The 24405-nt window shown below is 45.0% G+C and overlaps 1 protein-coding gene across 4 annotated transcripts in view; it reads left to right on the top strand.

The window, feature by feature from the left end:
• The window catches only part of abcc9 (ATP-binding cassette, sub-family C (CFTR/MRP), member 9), an 86121-nt gene that overhangs the window by 6867 nt on the left and 54849 nt on the right, over positions 1–24405 (top strand). For 3 of the 4 annotated variants that reach the window (XM_079494881.1, XM_079494879.1, XM_079494880.1), the window contains exons 3-16: positions 4421–4562; positions 4873–4994; positions 7716–7882; positions 8951–9052; positions 10994–11134; positions 12221–12406; positions 14778–14945; positions 15817–15972; positions 16449–16583; positions 17567–17729; positions 18046–18086; positions 18221–18363; positions 19849–19957; positions 23062–23169. In XM_079494881.1, the coding sequence (XP_079351007.1) occupies positions 4421–4562; positions 4873–4994; positions 7716–7882; positions 8951–9052; positions 10994–11134; positions 12221–12406; positions 14778–14945; positions 15817–15972; positions 16449–16583; positions 17567–17729; positions 18046–18086; positions 18221–18363; positions 19849–19957; positions 23062–23169 (1883 nt within the window). Of the gene's footprint in view, positions 1–4420; positions 4563–4872; positions 4995–5701; positions 5745–7715; positions 7883–8950; positions 9053–10993; positions 11135–12220; positions 12407–14777; positions 14946–15816; positions 15973–16448; positions 16584–17566; positions 17730–18045; positions 18087–18220; positions 18364–19848; positions 19958–23061; positions 23170–24405 lie in introns of those variants that run through there. The other variant, XM_079494882.1, reaches the window with a different exon arrangement.

Genomic DNA, 24405 nt, shown 5'->3' with positions numbered 1-24405 from the left:
ATAGAAATGGCCTGTGTATGAAATCTACTGGAGCGAAGCTGAGGAGCGTACAAGTGGAGCACCTTCCATTGACATGGTCATAAATTACGCGATGGATATGGTCACAATTAGAGACCTAAGTGATTTTGTTTATTCATTCGATCATAAAAGAACATCCTTTGCAAGTGTAGACCTATATGCTATGGAGTCAACATGTCACTCTGGCTATAGTTTATCTAGCCAATAATCTCTGTGTCCTCACACATGCACTTTGTCTTGCATAAATACAAGCCCAGTGGTGTGGGTGTGTGTGTGTGTGTGTGTGTCTGCGTGCATTTTGGCATACTGTAGAAACTGCAGTCAAAAATATTAGTTTTCAGGGGCCAAAAACGAGCGTGCAGGCTCCACCAGACCCATAGGCGTTCAGGCAGTATGATGGAGATAGGCATGATTCGTGAAGCTAGATGATCCCCTTTTGGTGAATGTTGAGACAAATAATATAAGGGATGCTCAGAAAAAATATAAAATCTCACTGAATGTATGTACAGTTTTTGTTTTAATAACCTATTATAGTGTATGTCTGAACTATGTCAGATGTTGTCATTAATTGATTCCCCAAAATAAGGAACAAAGTGTATATAGGCCTGTCACAATTATTACGAAGCCTAAAAGTCAAACAGATACAAATTGTAACGTTCCAATGTGCAATGCAAAAACGCACAATTAAATCGTTAATCGCAATTTGTGTGACAATTAATCGTCAACTTAAAGCTGCTATAAGCAATAATATGTTAATATTTTAATGACCTTATTATTATTTTTATTTTTTGGTATTCAGACAACCAGCAATGGGTAGAACGCTCCCCAAAAATGTAGTCTCTGTGACACATCTAGGGGCCGCAATCTGCATTCAAAGATGTTCCTAGAAGCTTTGTCATTGGTCGAAAAAAACCCGGTCGCAATGACTAACCAATCAGGAAGCAGACAGGCAAATCGACCAATGACAAAGCTTCTAGGAAAATCTTTGAATGCAGATTGCGGCCCCTAGATGTGTCACAGAGACTACATTCCTTTTGAGAGCGTTCTACCCATTGCTGGCTGTCTGAATACCAAAAAATAAAAAGGTCATTAAAATGTTGACATATTATTGCTTATAGCAGCTTTAAATTAGTAATCGTGAGTCGTGACAGCCCTAAGTGTGTTTACCTACAGCATCAGTTAAATAAGGGACACATCTATTCGTTTCCAAATAAGGTACGAGTCCATATTTCAAGGGACGGATGGCAAGAAGAACAGTTGGTTGTTCCTCGTTTTCTTCCATCCTTCCTGCTTAACCTTATCATGTTGTTCAGCAATGAATTGAACTGTGTGACTGTGGTGTCCCTTACTCAGTCTCTGGGGTTTTATGACTAAGATTTACTGTTTGTGTGTGTGTGTGTGTGTGTGTGTGTGTGTGTGTGTGTGTGTGTGTGTGTGTGTGTGTGTGTGTGTGTGTGTGTGTGTGTGTGTGTGTGTGTGTGTGTGTGTGTGTGTGTGTGTGTGTGTGTGTGTGTGTGTGTGTGTGTGTGTGTGTGTAAGTGGGAGTATGTGTGTGTGTATGTTTGTGTGCACACTACTTACAAATGTTATATTACTGTGTGTGTCCTGCGTGTGTGTGTGTGCGTGTGCGTGTGCGTGTGCGTGCGTGCGTGAGTGTTTGGTTTCTGGGAAGTTCAGACTCTGAACTCTGACTCAGCTGTTTCCCTGAGGACTCACTAATTAATGCTTCCTGGTTTGGATTGTTTATTATAGATAGACGGTGTCCCCAGAGGTCCAAAAATGGCTCTGGTCCATTTGGTTTAACGACAGAAACCAAATGAACGTTAAAGTAATATGCCCTCAGTGGTGGACAGTAACAAAGTACATTTACTTGAGTAGTGTACATTCTTTGAGTATCTGTACTTTACTTGAGTAGACATATTTGTATTTGTAGATACTTTCACTCCACTACATTTCAAAGACAAATTGTATTTTTGACTCCACTACATTTTTAGAAAGGGAAAAACATCCGCCTCGGTGATGGCAGACTGCTGGGCAAGTGCTGGTGCTTTGGCATGGGGGGTCAGATCAACATATGGAATGAATTCTGTACTGGCCATATATGGAGCGTGTCTTGAGTGTACAGGGTTTGATGAGGTCAGATCAACATTATGGATTGTCAGAACAGGTCAGCTCCATATATGGTAAATGGTGCATTCATATATCGCTTTTATCCACGGCACTTTACAGAGATTCACACACACATTCACACACCGATCCCAGAGGACACCATGCAAGGCATCAACCTGCACATCAGGAGCAGTTAGGGGTTCAGAGTCTTTCTCAAGGACACTTTGACACTAACTCTGGGGGAGCTCGGGTTCAAACTGGTAACCTTGCTGGGAACCTTGCTGGGACCGGTTCCCATCCGGTCACTCTACCCCTGAGCCACTGCCGCCCCATATATATGGGGATCTAAGGGTGGCAGTGGGGGCAGTGTCTTGAGTGTACAGGGTTTGATGAGGTCCCAGGTTGGGCCGGGCCTTCATTTTCGGGCCTGTTGAGAACTCTAATTTTCGCCGGCTGCCGGGCGCGGCTGAATTAATTACTTTGGGGAAATTGGGGCCAGTGTAGAGTTTGAATGGACAGGTATCAGTCAAAAGGGAAACATCGAAGAGGAAGGACGGGTGAGAAAGGATCAACATGTCAGAACAGGTCAGCTCCATATATGGAGATCTAAGGGTTTGAGGTCTGAGGTCAGATGTAGAGTTGCTGGCCAGCTCCATATATGCAGATCTAGGTGATGATCCAGTCTTCTCCATGTATGGCTATCCAGGGTTTTATGAGGTCAGTGTCGTGATCTTCATAAATGGAATGGAGACGGCCATATATTTTCATAGTAATCTGCGACCTACCGTCTCAATAGGTGTATCCCACTCGATGTGTAGGAAGTTGGAACCTGAACTCGCTGACCCTTTCCATCGATGAAGATTCGAAAATAGCAGATCTACAAGCTCACAGCTTGCAGATCTTGACATTTTCTTGATGACATGTCGGAAATATAGTAGTAACACAAATCTTGTTTGGGGGTCCCTGGCAGGAAGTCATCTTATCGTCTACTCAGGCTCATGTGAAAACGGAAAATGAGAAGGAGAAAATGAGAATCCATAAAATATGGATATATATAATTATATAAAAGTAATTGAAAGAAGTTAAAACACGGGCACCTCACGTATTAGGAGGGCAGTATCAATCACCAGAAAAAAATGACGGGTGTTTACCATGTTTTCCGAGTTGAAGTTACCCGGGGTATTCACAAAAGTCCATCTCCCTCTATCATAACACACACACACACACACGCACTCACTCACTCACTCACTCACTCACTCACTCACTCACTCACTCACTCACGCACGCACGCACGCACGCACGCACGCACGCACGCACGCACGCACGCACGCACGCACGCACGCACGCACGCACGCACGCACGCTCACGCATGCACACACACACACGCATGCACACACACACACACACACACACACAAACACTGATACCAATGCAGACAGTACCAAGCGTGTGCCAACCATTTTTCTATCTGCAGCCAAGGGAAGCCATGTTCCCACCACCACACCATGTGAACTGATTTGATTCCCGCCCTGCGCCCGCGCACGCACGCACGCACGCACGCACGCACGCACGCACGCACGCATGCACGCACGCAACCGCGCACGCAACCACGCACGCACAGTACACACACACCGTTCATCTACACAGTATCTAACATCTGAGGCCAGCTTTACCAGCAATCTTGTATATTAGCTTTTTTGTGTGTATCAAACAGGGCTTAAGGTGTTACCATGTTGCTTTATTCTACTGATGCTGAATCGCTGATGCCCTATTGACCATCTACACTGGCTGTATTCCACCCATGTTGGACTATGCAGTTCTGCTGCCCCGACTCTCATCCCAATTGAAATGGGTACAGAAGAGGCGCTACCTTCCTTGGCTGTCCTGTGGCTACTGGGCACTGACATCTGCTTGTCTGGTGTCCTATACTGGGGCTATTTTTCAGGAGGAGGAGATTAAATCCCTATTGGTTAGCGAAATACAAGGCTCACTCCCACTCCTAGACCAGATTTCCTGGCTCGTTTGGCCAGGTTTTTTTTCTTTTTCTTTTGAAAACAAAAGGCCTATGCGGTCCCCGAGGCTACACCCCACGAAGCCTTGAATTCATGAATATCTTTTAGTTTTCGTCACATTTCTGTGGCAGAAAGATGCTAATGTCTCGAGACTCCGCAAGTTTCCTACAGGAGACTCCGCCGTTCATCAAATTATTGGCTCAGGAATGCGACAAAAACGAAACAAAATGATCTCATTCTCTCCCTCTCTCTCTCTCTCTCTCTCTCTCTCTCTCTCTCAGGTTGGGGCAGTCAGAGCTCTAAGGTACAGATCCATCATAACACATGGCTCCATTTCCCCGGCCACAACCTGCGGTGGATCCTCACCTTCTCGCTGCTGTTCGTCCACGTCTGCGAGATCGCCGAGGGCATCGTCTCCAACAAGTAGGCGATGAGCTTGAAGACTTGCAAAATGCAAAATAACACAACGTTAATGGGTTGACACCGTGGGAGGTTTAAGGCGGTCATATCTGCGCGAGCATATATATAAATGATGGCGCCGCAAACCTGATAATATTTTCACCAGCTTTTTGTTTGTGCTTTGTTTTTACGCTGTGTCTGCTGCAACAAGAAGCAAGGAGATCCGCATTGTACAAAAAACAAATACTCTTATCATCGTATGGAAGTCTTTCTAGATGGAATATGATTTATCCAAGTTAATATTTCTCTCTCATGTCTCACTCTCTCTTTCCAGAATGATGTTGACAGACCACCTGCACCTCTTCATGCCAGCGTTTATGGGCTTCATAGCAGCCATCACGTCAGTGGTGTACTACCACAACATAGAGACCTCCAACTTCCCCAAACTACTGCTGGGTAGGTCATTAATCGTCACGTCAGTGGTGTACTACCACAACATAGAGACCTCCAACTTCCCCAAACTACTGCTGGGTAGGTCATTAATCGTCACGTCAGTGGTGTACTACCACAACATAGAGACCTCCAACTTCCCCAAACTACTGCTGGGTAGGTCATTAATCGTCACGTCAGTGGTGTACTACCACAACATAGAGACCTCCAACTTCCCCAAACTACTGCTGGGTAGGTCATTAATCGTCACGTCAGTGGTGTACTACCACAACATAGAGACCTCCAACTTCCCCAAACTACTGCTGGGTAGGTCATTAATCGTCACGTCAGTGGTGTACTACCACAACATAGAGACCTCTAACTTCCCCAAACTACTGCTGGGTAGGTCATTAATCGTCACGTCAGTGGTGTACTACCACAACATAGAGACCTCTAACTTCCCCAAACTACTGCTGGGTAGGTCATTAATCGTCACGTCAGTGGTGTACTACCACAACATAGAGACCTCTAACTTCCCCAAACTACTGCTGGGTAGGTCATTAATCGTCACGTCAGTGGTGTACTACCACAACATAGAGACCTCCAACTTCCCCAAACTACTGCTGGGTAGGTCATTAATCGTCACGTCAGTGGTGTACTACCACAACATAGAGACCTCCAACTTCCCCAAACTACTGCTGGGTAGGTCATTAATCGTCACGTCAGTGGTGTACTACCACAACATAGAGACCTCCAACTTCCCCAAACTACTGCTGGGTAGGTCATTAATCGTCACGTCAGCGGCCAATACTTTTGTACTTTTAATTACATTTCCGGACTTTTACTTGTATTGGAGTATTTCTAAATTGCAGTATTGGTTATTTTAGTTAAGTAAAACAGTTGAGAGCTGGGTAGGAAACTCAGGAGGACAGTTTATGATGACTTTACTTGAACTTAAAACAGAATACAAAACGGTACACCTCACAGGGCGAACAAACGGGACCTGTGCCATGTCATTATTCTGACCGCCCATTGTTCCGAAATCTCTAACCCTAACCTAAACATAAGCACGGGAGCAGCGCATGTTCGCCATCCAGCAGCGCAAGCATGGAAGCAGCACATGTTCGCCAACCAGCAGCGCATGTTTGACAATCTTAGCGCATGTTCGCCAACTAGCAGCGCATGTTTGACAATCTTAGCGCATGTTCGCCAACCAGCAGTGCATGTTCGACAACCTTAGCGCATGCTCGGATCTATGGGCAGTCCCCCCCGGTGTTTAATTATCACGTCAGCGGTATACCACCATTACTGCTGGGTAGGTTGTTACTCAGTGTCTCTGCAGGAAGGCCACGTTTGCACAATCAGTTGTATATTTATCACATCACAGGTTTAGAGATGCAGGGCAGTGGGTGACGTTATTGTTTTCGTGCACGCTCCATCATCAGAGTGAGAGCAAAGGGAAAGAGATAGAAAACAGGTTAAATAGAACAAATACAGATATACAACACACCTAGCTACAGATAGGGTGTGCACATCGCATGTGAATGTGATATTCATAGCATTTGTGGAAACAAGTCCCCAGGACTTGTTTTGTTATACTTTGTGTTTTACTGTTCCCCCATGCTCTTTAAAATGTTTGACTAATAAGTATTCAATCAATCAATCAATCAATCAATCAATCAATCAATCGCATCACATGAAGGTGTGTACATGTTATTGTAAAAAAAAGTAACGGCAGGTAGTGGTACAATGTTCCTTAAAGTCCTGTTTCAAAGACCAGTTTGTGTGGCATGAAAAAATATTACTGTAGGATATTCCACATGGTTAAAAACACGTTGTTCATGCCTTGTTCAACAGTCTGATGGTAGCTACATAGAAACTGCTCAGAAATTGGATGTTCAGGCATTTCATACTGCAATGCACTGTAAGCTTGTAGATCGGCTATTTTCGGTGAAGAGATTTGGTGTATACAAATTTAAAGAAAAGAAGCTTCAAAGTTCAAGTTCAATTGCAGTTCAGGTCCGTTTGACTAAGTATACAGGGTTTAAGTGCAGGACTGTTCATATCCTTCTGTTTTATGGGATGGCTGTGTCATTTGGCTGTTGACATTAACAGCCAGACATTAAGGCGACATACTGTTGCAGTGCCTTCTTTACCAGAGGCAGCGTCACATTAACCATGATCTTTCCTGGATACAGATTTGCCAAAATATGGAAGCAGATGTTCTGTCCAGCTGAACTGATTTGATTTGTCACGCAACTGGAACCTCCAGTATAGTAAAAAGCACCCAAGTGTATAAATCCTAAATGCCCTGTGCATGCGACTGCAATTGCATTGCATTTCACTGCATTTCGCCAAGGCGAAGAAAAGACACTTGATATTATAGGATATTGTTTTCAAGGTTTGATTTGTAAACAAAAAAAAAGAAAGAAAAGAAAAACATAACATACTTGACCCCTATATTCTGTACTTCTTTGTACAACAAATACCCGATCTACTAGCTCTAGATTGCAGATCTGCTATTATTATATATATTTTTCAAAGATATTTTTAGGGCCTTTTTCTGCCTTTATTTGATAGTGTACACTACAGTAGTCTGACAGGAAATGGGGAGAGAGGTCGTATGGAAGGGATCGAACCCGCGGCACGCCGTCAGGCTGGATTGGCAGCATAAGTGCCCGGAACGTCTACGCCAGCCGATTTATAGATTGACAAATGAAAACGTGTCACAAAATGTATACCCTCCAGCCTTGTTCATCTACTGGGTGTTGGCCTTCATCACAAAGTCCATCAAACTGTGGAAGTTTGCGGAGATGGGCGTGAGGCCCAAACACCTGCGCTTCTGCATCACCTCCCTGCTGGTGCTCCTGTACGGACTGCTGATGGCCGTGGAGCTCAACGTCATCCGCGTCAGGGTGAGTCACTCACGGCTTTACCTGCTTTCACTTCCTGGATCAAAGGTCGGGCCAGTTCCACCTAAAGCACTGGTTCCCAAGCAGTGTGTCGGGACCCTTTGTTTTTTGGTTGCCTACATTTTGTTTTTAATTATTATTATTTCAAAAACATAAAAAATAACTTTCCCAAAAAAGTCCATAAATTAAAAATAAAATGCAATGATCTTTTCAGTGATTTCATGAAGAAATCAAAGACAAATCAAAGAAATTCCATAAATAAGAAAACAAATGTTTAAGAAGTAGTGAAAATAGCCGAAATACAAGCTCACGACGCAGCGCTTGTAGATCTGCTATTTTCACTAGTTTGGGTCCCGGGCAAACCTAATTTATTTTTTGGGGTCTTGAGCTAAAACGCTTGGGAACCACTGACCTAAAGCAGCATTTGATTTAGAAAAAGTAATACTTTAGAAAGTAATACTGGATACATCTCTGTTTATTAATGTCATTTTGATTGACTCACTGTACTTTTCACTATACTTATCCGTTTTGAATTCCAAGTTTGTAAACTTAATTAGAGAATGGCTAGAGCACCATGCCATCACAGTTAGCATATGTTCCGGGGATTAGAGCGAACATTTCCGTTGTTACGTAACCAAAATATGTCTGTCCGAACTCCGGAAACTGAATTACTATATTTGTGTGTGGTAGCAGATGCATAAATTAAGGTCCCATAATCCTAAACAGAATGGAAATGCACCTCAATTAGCTTCTATCTACTGGTTGTGGCAAAGCACACTATGGTGCTGTTTAATACAAGTGTTTGTATTTACTTGTATATATTATTTTAACCACTTAAACCCCATGTACTGTTGTAGCCTGTTTAATTGACAGGGCCCTCTCCTTATTTCCCTATGAACCAAATCTCCTCGCCGAAAATAGCCAATCTGCAATCTCACAGTCCCAACGCATTGTTGTGAGCTTTTAGATTGGCTATTTTAACAGAATGTTTGCCAATTTACCCAGAATTGAGACGATACCAATCTATGTTTGACTCCCGTTTTTTCTCTTTTCCCTTTTGTCTCGGTGTAGAAATACGTGTTCTTCGCCAACCCTCAGAAGGTGAAACCACCCGAGGATCTGCAAGATCTGGGCGTTCGCTTCCTGCAGCCATTTGTCAACCTGCTATCCAAGGTACATGTACAGTAGGGCATTCACTTCTAGTCATTTTTACTAGTTGACTAGTTGCCTAGTTTACTAGGCGACTAGTCGACTAGTTGTTTAACTACCTATTATGTAAAAAAAAAAAAATATATATATATATATATATATATATATATATATATATATGTGTACATTGAAAAACTGTGTACATTGTGACTATAACTATAATCTACCTGATCTTTTTTTTTTCTTTTTTTTTCTTATCAACTAGTCAACTAGTACCAACAAGGTCGACTAGTGGATTTACTAGTCGACTAGTAAACTAGTCGACTAGTTGCTTAATGCCCTAATGTACAGTACGTGCTAGACTGTGGTCAGTTCACTTTGTTCACTCCAGAAAAGAACAAAGTGTACCCCTTGTCCAGGAGTTTGGTTCCGTAATCCTTTACTGTGTGTGGAGGTCAGCCCCACCAGGTTTAACCTGTAGCACTCAACCTCCCGCACCAGGTCCGGTTATCCATGTATGTGTGTGTGTGTGTGAATATTATCAGGTTCAGTAGGTGAGCTCTGAGATCAGATCAGAGCACTAAGTAGTGAATACAGGCTAAAACAGGCTTTCCTACCGCGGAAATCTGGTGTCTATGGTATATTTCTCGCAGAAAATTGCCATATCTCTCTAATGGACTTTTCAGATTTACTTTCAGTATTGGGTCAATTTTCTACTATTGCAATAAGTAAGTAAGTAGGTTGAAGAGGCTTATTGTCAGTATCAGCCGATAACATGGGAGTCTATCCTCGCTAGAATGCGTTAGACCCCTGAGGGATGGGTTGCTGAGGTGGAGCGCCACACCATCAGCTCCCAGTACCTCCCGCAATATAACAATTTCGTGATATGAGACTAGATATCATCTGGCATTTTGGAAATGGTAATAGTTGATATTGTCTTGATCTGGTTTTAATCACACAATTTATACTATCAAACATGTTGAAATATGTAAATAGACAACAGTCTACACTTCTACAGGCTCACAACGACACATAGTGTACAAAAACTCGTCGATTGACCAAATAAAATATTGTCACAAAATCGATGTGGAGGTATTTGGTCAAACAGTGATCTTTGATCGTGCCCATATGGTCCGGCCCTGGACTCTACTGCAGTGGTTCCCAAAGTGGGGTCCGGGGACCCCCAGGGGTCCTTGGGGGAGTTCCAGGGGGTCCCCGGCTAAATGATAGTTTGGAACCAAATGGACCCTTATGGGTCTGTAACTCTGAGAGTGTACAAATGGAACTCTGAGAGTGTACAAATGGAACTCTGAGAGTGTACAAATGGAACTCTGAGAGTGTACAAATGGAACTCTGAGAGTGTACAAATGGACAGTGTACACTCTCAGAGTTAAATTAACACTCTCAGAGTTAAATTAACATTGATTTTACAATATAAATTGGGGTCCCAGAGATAGAAATGCCATTAAATGGTGGTCTGAAACTAATATGCATGTAAATGGTAAATGGTAAATGGTGCATTTATATAGCGCCTTTATCCAAGGCGCTTTACATAGATTGTGCATTACATTCACCCATTCACACACACATTCATACACCGATTGCGGCGGAAGCCATGCAAGGTACCAACCAGCACATCGGGAGCAATTTGGGGTTCAGTGTCTTGCCCAAGGACACTTCGACATGTAGACAGGAGGAGCCGGGATTCGAACCGCCGACCCATGGATCATTGGACAACCTGCTCTACCTCTTGAGCCACAGTCACATGTCACATGTCAAACGGGTTGAGAATCACTGCTAGAGCCGTAAAGATCTTCTCTTATATGGGGGTCCCTGGCATATCTTTTCAAATGGGGGTCCGCGGGCTAATTAGTGTCAATTTGGGGGTCCTTGACATGAGATAGCTTGGGAACCACTGCTCTACTGTGCATGAGGCCTCTGATCTCTCTCTCCTCTTCATCCCAGGCCACGTATTGGTGGATGAACCCCCTGATCATCGGAGCTCATAAGAGACCCATCGAGTTGAAGAAGATCGGCAAGCTGCCCATCGCCATGAGATCCCTGACCAACTACCTGCGACTGAAAGACGCCTACGAAGACCAGAGGGTACGCCCGGTCGCCACTCACCGCCATGACGTTTTACTTTACCATCTCACCTCATGACCTCGGCAGGGCGTCCTACTCCAGTTCTCAACCTGTGGGCCATGAAACAATTGGCAAAACACAAAGATTTTTTTTAGAAGTTTACCGTAGAAACAATTTCATGGTATTTTTCATTAATGAAAAGTTGTGATTCTTTTGTTTAAACTATTTATTATTATTTCTTTATCATTTTTATCCCACGATTTTGTAACCCATTTTTCACCCCTGTGTCAATTATCTAATGTGATCCTGGGCTCTACACACCCTCCGCCAACCTAGTCGCCATACTGTATATGGGGGACATGGGGAGAGCAACGGACTTGAACTCATGCTTCCTTCATGCCTGAGTGTCCAAGTTGCTCCTTTACACCTGACAGGGGGAGTTTCCCTGGTTGGACGTAGCGCGTGGAAGGAACACGTTATTCCAACCAGTTCCTTTCCCCTCCATCAGGGGACACGGGGAGCACATGCAAACTCCACACAGTAAGGCCCTTTCGCCAACCCCGCCTCAGGTATGGGCACTGATGACGCGGAGGAGGAAACACGCCGCCAGCACCCACAGCGCCCCAAGCGGGAATCGAACCCAGGACCTTCTAGCTGTGAGGCGACAGCACTACCAACTGTGCCACCGTGCCCCGTTTAAACTATTTATAATCGTTCAAAATATCGTTCGTTTAAACTATTTATAATCGTTCGAAATAATATATATTGGCCTACACAGTATATTTTTTTAAAGTAGGAAACGAAAAAAGGTGGATATTTACTTGTGACCCCTAAAAACTTGGTAAAGAATGCATTTGCTACACTCTCATCTCATTCTACACAAATCACTTCGCCACAAATAGCAGATCGAGTCGATCGGCTATTTTTGGCGAACGTTCTCCTCAGTATAGGGATGCTGGGGGTTTAAGTCAGTGGTTAAAAAAGGGGCATTTTAAGTTTTATGTATATAATATCGTTAATCGCGATAATATCGCTAATCGCAATTCTTTTCTGCCACACTAACCGTGACATGTAATTTCCACATGGTCCCCTTTGACCCGTGCATAGACACCGGAGGATCCGGACGCGTCTCCGTCCATCTGGCGCTCCATGTACCGGGCGTTCGGACGGCCCATCCTCCTCAGCAGCACGTTCCGATACCTGGCTGACCTGCTGGGCTTCGCCGGGCCGCTCTGCATCTCCAGCATCGTGGAACACCTGGGCAGCAACAACACCACCGTCAAACCACAAGAGGTACTGTGGTTGTGTGTTGTTGTGTTCGTATCACTTTTAGGCTTTCAGGTGGAAATCTAATCTCATAATCGCTCATACACTAGCATGACTGTGCGTGTGCACGCAAAAGCGAGCACATGCAAAGTACGTTTCATTGCATCAGTGACAGAAAGTGTGACCTCACTCCGTGAGTCACACACTAGCGCACGCACGCCCGCTGCACACAACAGTGCGTGCACACAGGCGGTGTCTGACCAATTAGATTGTAGCTAGGTACGTGGCTCAGCTCGCCAATGGATGACTCACTTCCATCATTATCAAGGCAATGAGGGTTGATCCCCACTCATGATGTAACGTGTGTGCGTGCGTGTGACCCATATCACCGGCATTAAATCCCTGAGACGAGATCACTTCAGACTAGAGGTCTTCACACGTCCTCCCGAACCTCCCAACTCCAGACCAGAGACAGGGTGTACTGTAAATGGAACCAGTTTCAACTCGTTCCGACTAATTGATGGTTATAATTCAGCCCAGCTGCTATCAACCACTTGAACCCCAGCATCCTCCATATTCTGGGGGGAACATTAGCCAAGAATAGACGATCTACACAAGCTTACTTTTTGGTGTAGATGGAAAAAGTGGTCAGTTGTAAGTCCAGTTCTCTAAAACGACAGTTAAGTGGTTAAGCAGGCTCGGCTCCAGGATGAAATGTCTGAGGGGGCAGTAGAAAATGGCGAGGGGGCGCACATCATTTTTATATAGTCCATGACAGTGTGTACTGTACACACACAGACAGGGAACAGACAGACCATGGTAGTCCATTTGGCAGAGGAAACGACTCGGATTATCCCAGAGATTATCTGTTCTTATAAGGCCATGCTGGGTCTGTAAAAAAAACATGATATGAGAGAGAGAGAGAGAGAGAGAGAGAGAGGGGGGGGGGGGGGTGACTAACAGAAGCCATTAATGCAGTCTATTTGGGGGAAAGACACTGTTAAGAGTTGGTATGATAGATGAGTTGTCCTTTCCACAGTGCTAGCTCAGAAAGGGAGAGAGAGAGAGAGAGAGAGCGAGAGAGAGAGAGAGAGAGATGCCTGCAGAATGACAACAGCAACCCTTCATTCAGTCTGTTAGGTTGTGTGGTTGACAATGATATGGCTTCTCCTAGTATGAAGCTACGCTGTTGTGTCTTCATTCAGTGTATTAGGCTGTGTCGTTGACAGTGGTCCGGTTTTTCCTATGAAGCTATGATGTTGTTGTGTCTTCCATGGCAGCATGTCTACAGGTCTGCTGGGTAATGAGAGAGAAAGCAGAGGCAGAGCAGCATGTGTGTTTCTCACTGACGTGGAAAATTCACCACTCACCTCACACCTTCTCTCTCTCTTACACACGCACGCACGCACGCACGCACGCACGCACGCACGCACGCACGCACACACACACACACACACACTAGGTTAACACAGGGCAGGTCTGCAAAACATCAGACCGTTCTTTTTTGTACTATACTGTGACATGCAATGTGTGTGTGTTTGTACTGGCTGCAATGTGTGTGTGTTTGTACTGGCTGCAATGCGTACTGGGTACAATGTTTGGTGATGTCCGTATATGCCTGCATTGATGCAGACAAATTGGCTAATTTACACTAGCCATTAGCAGAGATTTACCCTCTCTTTAAAGGGTTGTGTGTACATACCAGTAAGTGTGTGTAGTGCATACCTCTGAGCCAACATTTTTAAACGTCATTCACTCGATCCCATTCACGACAAACTAGCAAAGTGAGCTGTGATAGTCTCTTTCCCTTTGCTCTCACTCTACCTCTATCCCCTCTTCTCACAGTATACTACAAAACATTAAAAAAATAGAATCCACCCACTTATTTACCATAAACAACAAAAAGGCTCGCACACTGAAAGATGAAAACTGAGGTTCTGTGTTGATGATGGTCTGAGGATGGAAACGTCCACTCTCTGTCACGTTATGTCACTTCTTGCACTATCGTCGGTAAAGAGCATTTTGCTGCATCTAAAGCAGTGGTTCCCAAACCTTTTAGTCCAAAAGTGATATTACTTGTTTGCCTGGGACCCAAACTAGTAAAAATAGCAGATCTACAAGCTCAAAATGCGCCCCTTCGTGGTGCATTTAATTGTGAGGGGAAAATCTTTTGAAATACTTTTTATTTTGTTGTAGGAAAAGAGAGTGCAATTATTACTCGAGTTGTGACCCATACAAATTGGTGTGTGTGTGTGTGTGTGTGTGTGTGTGTGTGTGTGTGTGTGTGTGTGTGTGTGTGTGTGTGTGTGTGTGTGTGTGTGTGTGTGTGTGTGTGTGTGTGTGTGTGTGTGTGTGTGTGTGTGTGTGTGTGTTTGTGTGTGCGTGCGCGTGTTTACAGACGACGTCCTTTCTTGGTGTGTACTTCATGTCGTCCTCGGAGCTGTTGGAGAATTCGTCGGTGTTGGCCGTCCTTCTCTTCCTGGCTCTGGTCCTACAGAGGACCTTCCTACAGGCGTCCTACTACGTCACCATAGAGACTGGCATCAACCTGCGGGGAGCCCTGCTGGTGAGAGAAGGGGCTACATGGGAAATGTAGTTTTTAATTGACCACACAGACCCGAGCGTCCCTATTCCGGGGCAAACATTCGGCCAAAATAGCAGATCTACAAGCTGACAACGTGTTGTCAGCTTGTAGATCTGCTATTTTCGCCGAAGATATTTAGTGTAGAACAACGGATAGGACGGACCCAAGTATATATCCCTGCGGGACTCCGTTTTACAAAGTATGTAGGGTTCGAATGTTGGATTATTGTTTCGGGGATGCGGAATGTATTCAAGGCTTCGTGTAATTGACGAAAGGACTGTGAGGCGTTGATCTACGCTGACACGCTACTCTGGACAGATCTTTCTTGAGGCTGTAATGTGTCAAATCAACCTTTTTATGACAATCAAGATGTGTAGCATTGTCCTCAAGGTACAAATGGGATGTCTAATTATAGAGAGGTCAAAGTTCACTCTTTTAGCCCTAAGGCATGATGAACGTTATATGCAGTATGTGCAATAGTTTCACTCTGAGGCTGAATCTGGCTGATGGGTTTAGACCAGTGGTTTTCAACCATTTCAATCATATTAAGGCCCATTATTTTTTCGAAACCCGCTCACAATATGTCACATCATAAATATACGGTGGAGCTTGTAGATTTTATTAAAATATATTGTTGTGAAAAGGTATTATTATTATTATTATCATTAACTTTTGCACCCCTAGTTTATTATTAGCTGTATTAATATTGTTTATGTTTGTGTTTGTGTGTGTGTGTGTGTGTGTGTGTGTGTGTGTGTGTGTGTGTGTGTGTGTGTGTGTGTGTGTGTGTGTGTGTGTGTGTGTGTGTGTGTGTGTGTGTGTGCGCGTGCGTGTGCGCGTGCGTGCAAACCAGGCGATGATTTACAACAAGATCCTGCGTCTGTCCACCTCCAACATGTCCATGGGGGAGATGACCCTGGGTCAGATCAACAACCTGGTCGCCATAGAAACCAACCAGCTCATGTGGTTCCTCTTCCTGTGTCCCAACCTCTGGGCCATGCCAGTGCAGGTGAGTGTGTGTGTGTGTGTGTGTGTGTGTGTGTGTGTGTGTGTGTGTGTGTGTGTGTGTGTGTGTGTGTGTGTGTGTGTGTGTGTGTGTGTGTGTGTGTGTGTGTGTGTGTGTGTGTGTGTGTGTGTGTGTGTGTGTGTGCGCGAGTGCGCACACGCGTGCATGCGTGTTTTCTTATTATGTTTAGCACCTCACAGAACAGTGTTACTGTTTCCCAAACAGTGGGTTGGGACCAATTTGTGGGTCACGGTCCAGTTTCTACGGGTCACGACTTGAGTGAAAATCCTATTTTCTTTTCCTACATTTAACCACCCCAGTTTGACATTAGAGTATCAAATGATGTAAATATTTAACCAATCACCTTAAAAAAAACTGCCCGGGGTGTTAAAGATTTGAAGTGATCTTACTGTATATACGATAAGCGATTTCCTCTTCATATTTAGATTGTGAATAAACTGCTTCCTCTTCCTGTTCAGATCGTGATGGGAGTGATCTTACTGTACAATAAACTGGGATGGAGCGCGTTAATCGGAGCGTCTGTCATAGTTCTGTTGGCACCGGTCCAATACCTCATCGCCACCAAGCTGGCAAACACACAGAAGAGCTCACTGGTCAGTAGAATGATAATGTACATGTTATGCATTTGCTGTTCAGCTGTCGTCTCCCTCTTTCCGCTGCTGGGTCTGGGTAAATGTAATGAGTAGATTTGGGCCAAGCTAACCAGGTATTAAACGGGAGGGAAAACGACTTGCTACTACATTTTGAAAGTAGATCAAACGAACCAATACTGCTGGAAATTGTCTTTAGGCTAATAGCTATGCTACATGAAACCCAGTGGAAGATATACAGTTGTGTATATACAACATATATATTGTATATATATATATGTTGTAAAATGCACTCTAAGTAGGTTAGACAAGGAGGAAGACCACTGAAGAATGCAGAAAGGAATTTTAATGCCTTCAGGTACGCTTCCCTTACAGCGCTTACCTAGGCACATGGACATGAAAAAAGGCTTTACAACATGCTGTCTATTAGGCAACACATTTCGAGTCAGCAATTCTTCCTCAGGATAAATTCCTGCATACTGTAGATAAGCAGATCGGCTCAGATCGGCGAACCACTATGATCCAACGCTGTGATCCCGGTGGCAGAAATCAAATAAAGTTGTATTATTATTATTATTACAAAAATGGCAGCCACCATATGATACGATACACATGGCCCAGAGCCGGAGGAGGCGTCTACCTTTTTGAGTGGTGTAAACCACTCCTACAACTGGCTTTGTTAGTTTACGTGTCTGTCTGTATGTCTGTTCGTACCAAAAAATGAGCACGGTTGTTATGGTCACCCAGTTCACACGGGTGTGATTTCATTACGTCAGACATTACGTCAGACCACAGCTGATCAGTCTATATAAGACCTTACACCACTCAGTTCACACGGGTGTGATTTTTAAGTCTATGATAGGCGCTGAACACAATCCTGATTGTAACGTGAGGGCAAAATGGCCACTGCAGGACAATTATGTGTGAGGCCGATGAGCAGGTGGACAGAATGTCACCCTCTTGTGGGTCTTGTGTACGTTTAAAAGGACCACTCCACGGAGCGCCTGAAGAAGACCACGGAGATCCTGAAGGGCATCAAGCTGCTGAAGCTGTACGCCTGGGAGAACATCTTCTGTGACAGCGTGGAGGACACCCGCGAGAAGGAGCTCACCTGTCTGAAGACCTTCGCCCTCTACACCTCCATGTCCAGTTACTGACCTGTCTGTCTGTCTGTCTGTCTGTCTGTCTGTCTGTCTGTCTGTCTGTCTGTCTGTCTGTCTGTCTGTCTGTCTGTCTGTCTGTCTGTCTGTCTGTCTGTCTGTCTGTCTGTCTGTCTGTCTGTCTGTCTGTCTGTCTGTGGTTATTGTTCTTCTTTCTTTCTTTCTTTCTTTCTTTCTTTCTCTCTCTTTCTCTCTCTCTCTCTCTCTCTCTCTCTCTCTCTCTCTCTCTCTCTCTCTGTCTCTGTCTCTCTCTCTCTCTCTCTCTCCCTAGGTGTTTAACCTCTCTCTGTCTTGTGTCCCTGCAGTTTTCATGAACGCTGCCATCCCCATCGCTGCTGTGCTCGCGGTATGCCATTTTAAACACACTCATTGAGTTAACGGGCCTTCCAAGAGGCTGTGGCCCACTTGAATTTACTGTAAACGCGATCATTTCGTGAAACTATCGAGACGACAACATGCATTTTTTTATTTGTTATGCAGACGTTTGTGATCCATAACTTCATCAATGGAAAAGTTCCCAGTCCGTCCGAGGCCTTCGCTGCTCTGGCTCTGTTCCACATCCTGGTCACCCCGCTGTTCCTGCTGTCCACCGTGGTCCGCTTCGCTGTCAAGGCCCTCATCAGGTCTGTGTGTGTGTGTGTGTGTGTGTGTGTGTGTGTGTGTGTGTGTGTGTGTGTGTGTGTGTGTGTGTGTGTGTGTGTGTGTGTGTGTGTGTGTGTGTGTGTGTGTGTGTGTGTGTGTGTGTGTGTGTGTGTGTGTGTGTGTGTGTGTGTGTGTGTGTGTGTGCGCGCGTCATAAGGAGTTGGGCAGTCGGCTATTGCAGTGATGGAGTCTGGATGTGAAGAAGGCATGAATGAGTGTCTGTAAGTCTCAGAAGAGGTGTGAGACAGTGAGAGACAGTGTGAGACAGTGTGAGACAGTGTGGGACAGTGTGAGACAGTGAGAGACAGTGTGAGACAGTGAGAGACAGTGAGAGACAGTGAGAGACAGTGTGAGACAGTGTGGGACAGTGTGAGACAGTGTGAGACAGTGTGGGACAGTGTGAGACAGTGTGAGACAGTGTGAGACAGTGAGAGACAGTGAGAGACAGTGAGAGACAGTGTGGGACAGTGTGGGACAGTGTGAGACAGTGTGAGACAGTGTGGGACAGTGTGAGACAGTGTGGGACAGTGTGAGACAGTGTGAGACAGTGAGAGACAGTGTGGGACAGTGTGAGACAGTGTGAGACAGTGTGGGACAGTGTGAGACAGTGTGGGACGAAGGCGGGCAACGTTGCGGAGGTGGAAGAAGGGGCTTGACAATAATGGAGCCGCTGTTCAGGGAGAAGTTATGTTCTTGGTCCTCTCCTTTTTACCCTCGACACATACATCTCGTTGCCGTCGTTGCCATCGTTGATGACGTCACAGCTTGTAGAGCAGTGTTCACATATTTTGGCAGAATATTCTCCTTTTGTCACTTGGCCTGAATAATGGATGGAAGCTTGACAATAAAGCTTAGTCGTGTACAAGAGGGACAAGTCATAAAAATGTCCAAAGGAGCAGGCAATAAAATAAAAGAAAGCTGGATATTATCTGAGCTCAAGACCCCAAACATTTGGTGTCTCCCCGGAACCCAAACATGCAACGAAAAATGCAACATGAATTGACCACTTAAGCTTTATTAAAGAAATGTGAAAACAAGCGATCTACAGTACAAGCTCACTGCACATTGCGATGTGATGTGTGACAGTTTCCTGCTGTAATACTTTAGAACGTAGTGAAGGAACAGGGAAAATGAGAGATCATATTTAAACAGACAGACGGGCTAACAGGGCAATGCACAGTGGATATTGAGATGAGGTGGAATGGAATGGAATGTGTGTGGTTGGAGGAGAGAGACAAAGACACAGATAGACCGTGAGACGGATTGTGAACTATTACTGATGATGACGTATTTGTTTTTCAGTTAACACAGTCACGCAGTTAACACAGTGCTCAATAACTAATCTGTTTGTATCTGTGTGCATTTGATTTGTGTGCGCGTGCGTGCGTGCGTGCGTGCGTGCGTGCGTGCGTGCGTGCGTGCGTGCGTGCGTGCGTGCGTGCGTGCGTGCGTGCGTGTGTCTACAGTGTTCAGAAGCTGGGTGAGTTTCTTCAGAGTGATGAGATCGGAGATGACAGCAGGAGAAATGGAGACATGTGCAGCTCACTGGATACGTACAAAAAACTTCCTGGAACAGTGAGTCTCAATCACACCAGCTCCTCAATGACTCACAAATCCATTGATTATCAACCACACCAGACCTCATAAATCCATGCTAATTAGACGGGCCGGCCTGCCAGGTATTACTTTTGAAAAGAATAATGGGAAATTAGTAATACAATCTTTTTAAAGGTAAAATGTCATTATTTTTTAACAACATTTGAACAACATTTGAAGTCTTTGAAGGTTTTCACAAAAAAGTCCACTCCAGTATGCCATGCCAGGTGTTTTTCTCTCTGGTTCTAAAGCTTCTTCAGATGCAATGGAAAACACTTTGCCTGTCAATCATCGCCTCTGCTCTGCCCCCCCCCCCCCCCCCACACACACACACACACACAGCAGCTGAAGCATAGGGGAGGGGAGGGGCAGGGAGGAGAGGGGGTGGGATTTATTGACCGTTACATCACCAACTAGATAAAGTGTCCCTCGGGGCACAGGTCTCCACCAGGGCAGGTCAGGTTGTGGCCTGGTGGCGCTATAATAGGCCAATGTGAAAAGGGTGCCATTTCTTCTTACGCCTTGGATGGCAATTGGATGATTTGAGGCATTTTGTTCCAAAAATGTGTGTTTGCAAAGATCCACCTGTTGGTGGTGCTATAACAGGCCAATGTGAAAAGGGTGGGATATATTCCTCAGCCTAGTAGGAAAGTCTGTGAAAGATTGCACGTAAATTGCACACTGCGTTCATGATTTGAGGCATTTTGTTCCAAAAATGTGTTTTGCAAAAATCCACCTGTTGGTGGCGCGAACACAGGCCAATGTTAAAAGGGTGGGATATATTCCTCAGCCTAGTAGGAAAGTCTGTGAAAGATTTCATGTGAATTGCACGCTGTGTTCATGATTTGAGGCTTTTTGTTCAAAACGGGCCAATCCTGCAAACTTTGAAAGCCATTTGGATGAACAGATCCGGCTTGAACACATGACTATAGAGATAGTGTGTAACGATTTGCGGGATTTTTGGACAGAATCTGGAGGAGTAATATATAAAAAAATGTGTTTTTCAAAAGTCGGCCTCCTGGTGGCGCTATAACAGGCCATTCTGGAAAATTTGGGGCAGAGGTTCATCCTTTGTATCTAGGGAGTGTGTGTGCAAAATTTGGCATCGACCGGGTTAACGGTGCCGGAGATTAGCTGGTAACAGACGGACGGACGGACGGACGGACGGACGGACGGACGGACGGACGGACGGACGGACAGACATACTGCCTTCACCAGTGTCACCAGTCTGCCTGCCATTAACTCAAAAGGATGTTAAAGAAAGAAGGGTGTGCATTGCACCTAGCTGTGTGAATTTAGAGGGTGACATACAGTAACATATATCACAGAGCAGCACATTCAGAGCAGCACAACACATGTCCCAGCTGGATTAGCACCGTGTAGCCACCGGCATTAAACAGTCAATCTAAACAAGATCACAAAACGCGTCGCAGCTGCGACACGTTGTGAGCTTGTAGATCGGCTGTTTTCCGTGCAGAATAATAAAGGGGCGCAAACTAAATCTAATTTATTATTCCAGAGGACACTGACAGCAGAGGAATTAGTCACTGTCAGGTGGAAACCTTTACTTTTCAGGTAATAGGGAAAGATAGAACCTGGGTCCAGTGTAGTTATCTCCATATATGGGCATATCAGTCAGCTCGAACTCTAACCGTAGCCTAAAATAGCAAATGTATGAGCTTGTAGATCATCTATATTTGCTACTTTTGCGTGACGGTGTCATACGACAAAGTATAAACAGGCTTAGTTTTTATAACCATTTGTAGTTATTATGCTGATTATTATTAGAATAGTGGCTGTTTCTAATTAGTGTGACATGAATGTGGGTTCATGTTCCACTGAGCACTGCTGACCCTCTGTCCCCTGAGACACACGCGCACGCACGCACGCACGCACACACACACACACACACACACACACACACACACACACACACACACACACACACACACACACACACACACACACACACACACACTACTGTATGAAGTTAGTGAGAAAGAGAGAGAGATGGTTGTGTGAGCCAACTTTTTCAGCTGTTCTCGCTGGTGTTTATTTCTGTTGGATAACTCAAGGAGCAGAGACACATTATAATTAGAGTCAATCAATCGTAGAATGGCCCATACATCAGCGTACAGGGAAGTATAGGCTTACAATTCTGTGACGAGTGACATTTTGGACAGATTTAGTTCATATTTCTTTTCGCCATTATACAGTGCAGCAATGGTTCTCAAACATGTCCATGTGAAGGACCCACACATATATTGTATATGTGTTAGGTTGCAGACCCCCAACCTAAAAGATTCTGTGCCAGTGATTCCCATTAGAAAAGATTTGTGTTATTTTCTCCCCCTGGTAGGGGGGAGGGCATTTTGACCCTCATAGGGTCGAGGGCTAGTCGATTTTCGAGTAAGTATAAAATAGAGTTAAAATGGTTCCTTATTTTGCTGGGGACCCCCTGGAAACCACTGACGGCCAAGCTACACCAGGCTTTTCTCTGCGCTTTTCTCTGCGCGGCCCGCGCGTGCGTTTTTTAAAATAGGACTGGACCTAAATTAAACGCACGCGCGGGAGAAAAGCCTGGTGTAGCGTGGCCGTTAAGAACAACAGTAAATTAGTATGACACCATGCCACCTTATGGCCACGGAAGCCACCTAGCAAAAAGAAGGCCCCAGGTTAGATTTTTCGAGGCTATTACAACCGAGTACTCAACATGACTGAATTTCCCCTGTGGAATCAACAAACATGTCAAACCCATGGGACTACTATACAGAGCCTGGTACTAGTCATGGCCCAGCGACAAAGGGAGACCTCGATGGATACATGGAACAGGAAGACGTGGGGGGATTTATAGGAGTTGAAACCCATCTTGTGGGTCACTTCCCCAGAGCTTCGAAGGCACGCACGCACACACGCACGCATGCACGCACACACAAACACACCAAAGGGACTGAGGCTGATGGTGGAGCATCAAGTTCATCACTCATTGAAATCTCTCTATTTCTCCATCGCTCCTTCCCCCCCCCCTCTCTCTCTCCCTCTCTCTCTCTCTCTCTCACTCTCTCTCTCTCTCCCTCTCTCAGACCAAGGCCATCAACAGGAAGCAGCCTATGCGGTATCAGATGGACAGCTACGAGCAGCCAACCAGGCGACAGATCAGACCCACCGAGCTGGAAGACGTGGCTGTGAAGGTCAGGGTCAAAGTTCACTGGGTCATACGGGGGAGAGAGAGAGAGGGAGAGAGGGAGGGAGGGAGGGAGGGAGAGAGAGTCAGTCAGCGGATGGAGAGAGAGATGTATGGGGATACAAATGGGGCACGTACCACTGTCCTCTGCTGTAAACACACGCACGTACGTACGCACGCATGCATGAAAACACACACACACACACACACACACACACACACACACACACACACACACACACACACACACACACACACACACACAAACCCCCATCTTGGGTTCATTACACTGTAATCTTCTCACATTGTGAGTGAACTGTACTTAACCTTTGTAATCTTCAGAGGTTCATTCACACGACACACACGCGCGACACAGACACGCGCACAACACACACGCGCACAACACACGCGAGCATGCGCGCACACACAAACTCCCTCTCCAACACGTAGGAGACGAGGTCCATTTATACTCTGCCACTCTTTATTTATTGAACTGTAACTCCAGATGTTTCATGTCCACACCACTGTTTGTATATACAGTACACATGTGATTGTGTGTGTGGGTGTACATAATGTGTGTCTGTATACAGTAGTACACATGGGATTGTGTGTGTGGGTGTACATTAATGTGTCTGTATACAGTAGTACACATGGGATTGTGTGTGTGTACATTATTGAGTGTTTGTACAGTTACAGTTGAATGTTGAAGCGGTTTGTTGGGTCAAATGCCACTCAGAATCCCAGTCTGACGTAAAGGGTTACATAGGGCTAACAATGATACCAACAACCTGGACTGGATTGACTAGTAATTATATCGACCCCTGCAACAAACCATAAGCACACTAGACCATAGAAAACGCACGCACGCACGCACGCACGCACGCACGTCGCACACACACACAGTACTTTGGTTACCAGCAGTGTATTAAATTCAAATGGTGAACCCGAAAACCCCAAATACAATAAATGTTCATACGTTTACCCACAGTCAATGTACAGATCCAGAACGTCACTCAGAGATGTCAAACAATGTTCAATCAATATGACGCACACCACGAATGTTCAGGCACGCAACACAATAACAAGGCAATTAATGTTCACCTCCGCAAATAAAAGAAACAGTCAGTCAAAATGTCACTGCCAGAACGCTGTGAATCCCCTTACTGTATACCTGATACAGATCGGACGTTTCCTCATTCATAACATTCTCAGGGACTGTAACTGTACCTACATTCATACTGTA

The sequence above is a fragment of the Electrona antarctica genome (genome assembly GCF_951216825.1).
Source record: "Electrona antarctica genome assembly, chromosome: 23".
NCBI lineage: Eukaryota > Metazoa > Chordata > Actinopteri > Myctophiformes > Myctophidae > Electrona > Electrona antarctica.
This window is presented reverse-complemented; position numbering and strand designations above follow the sequence as displayed.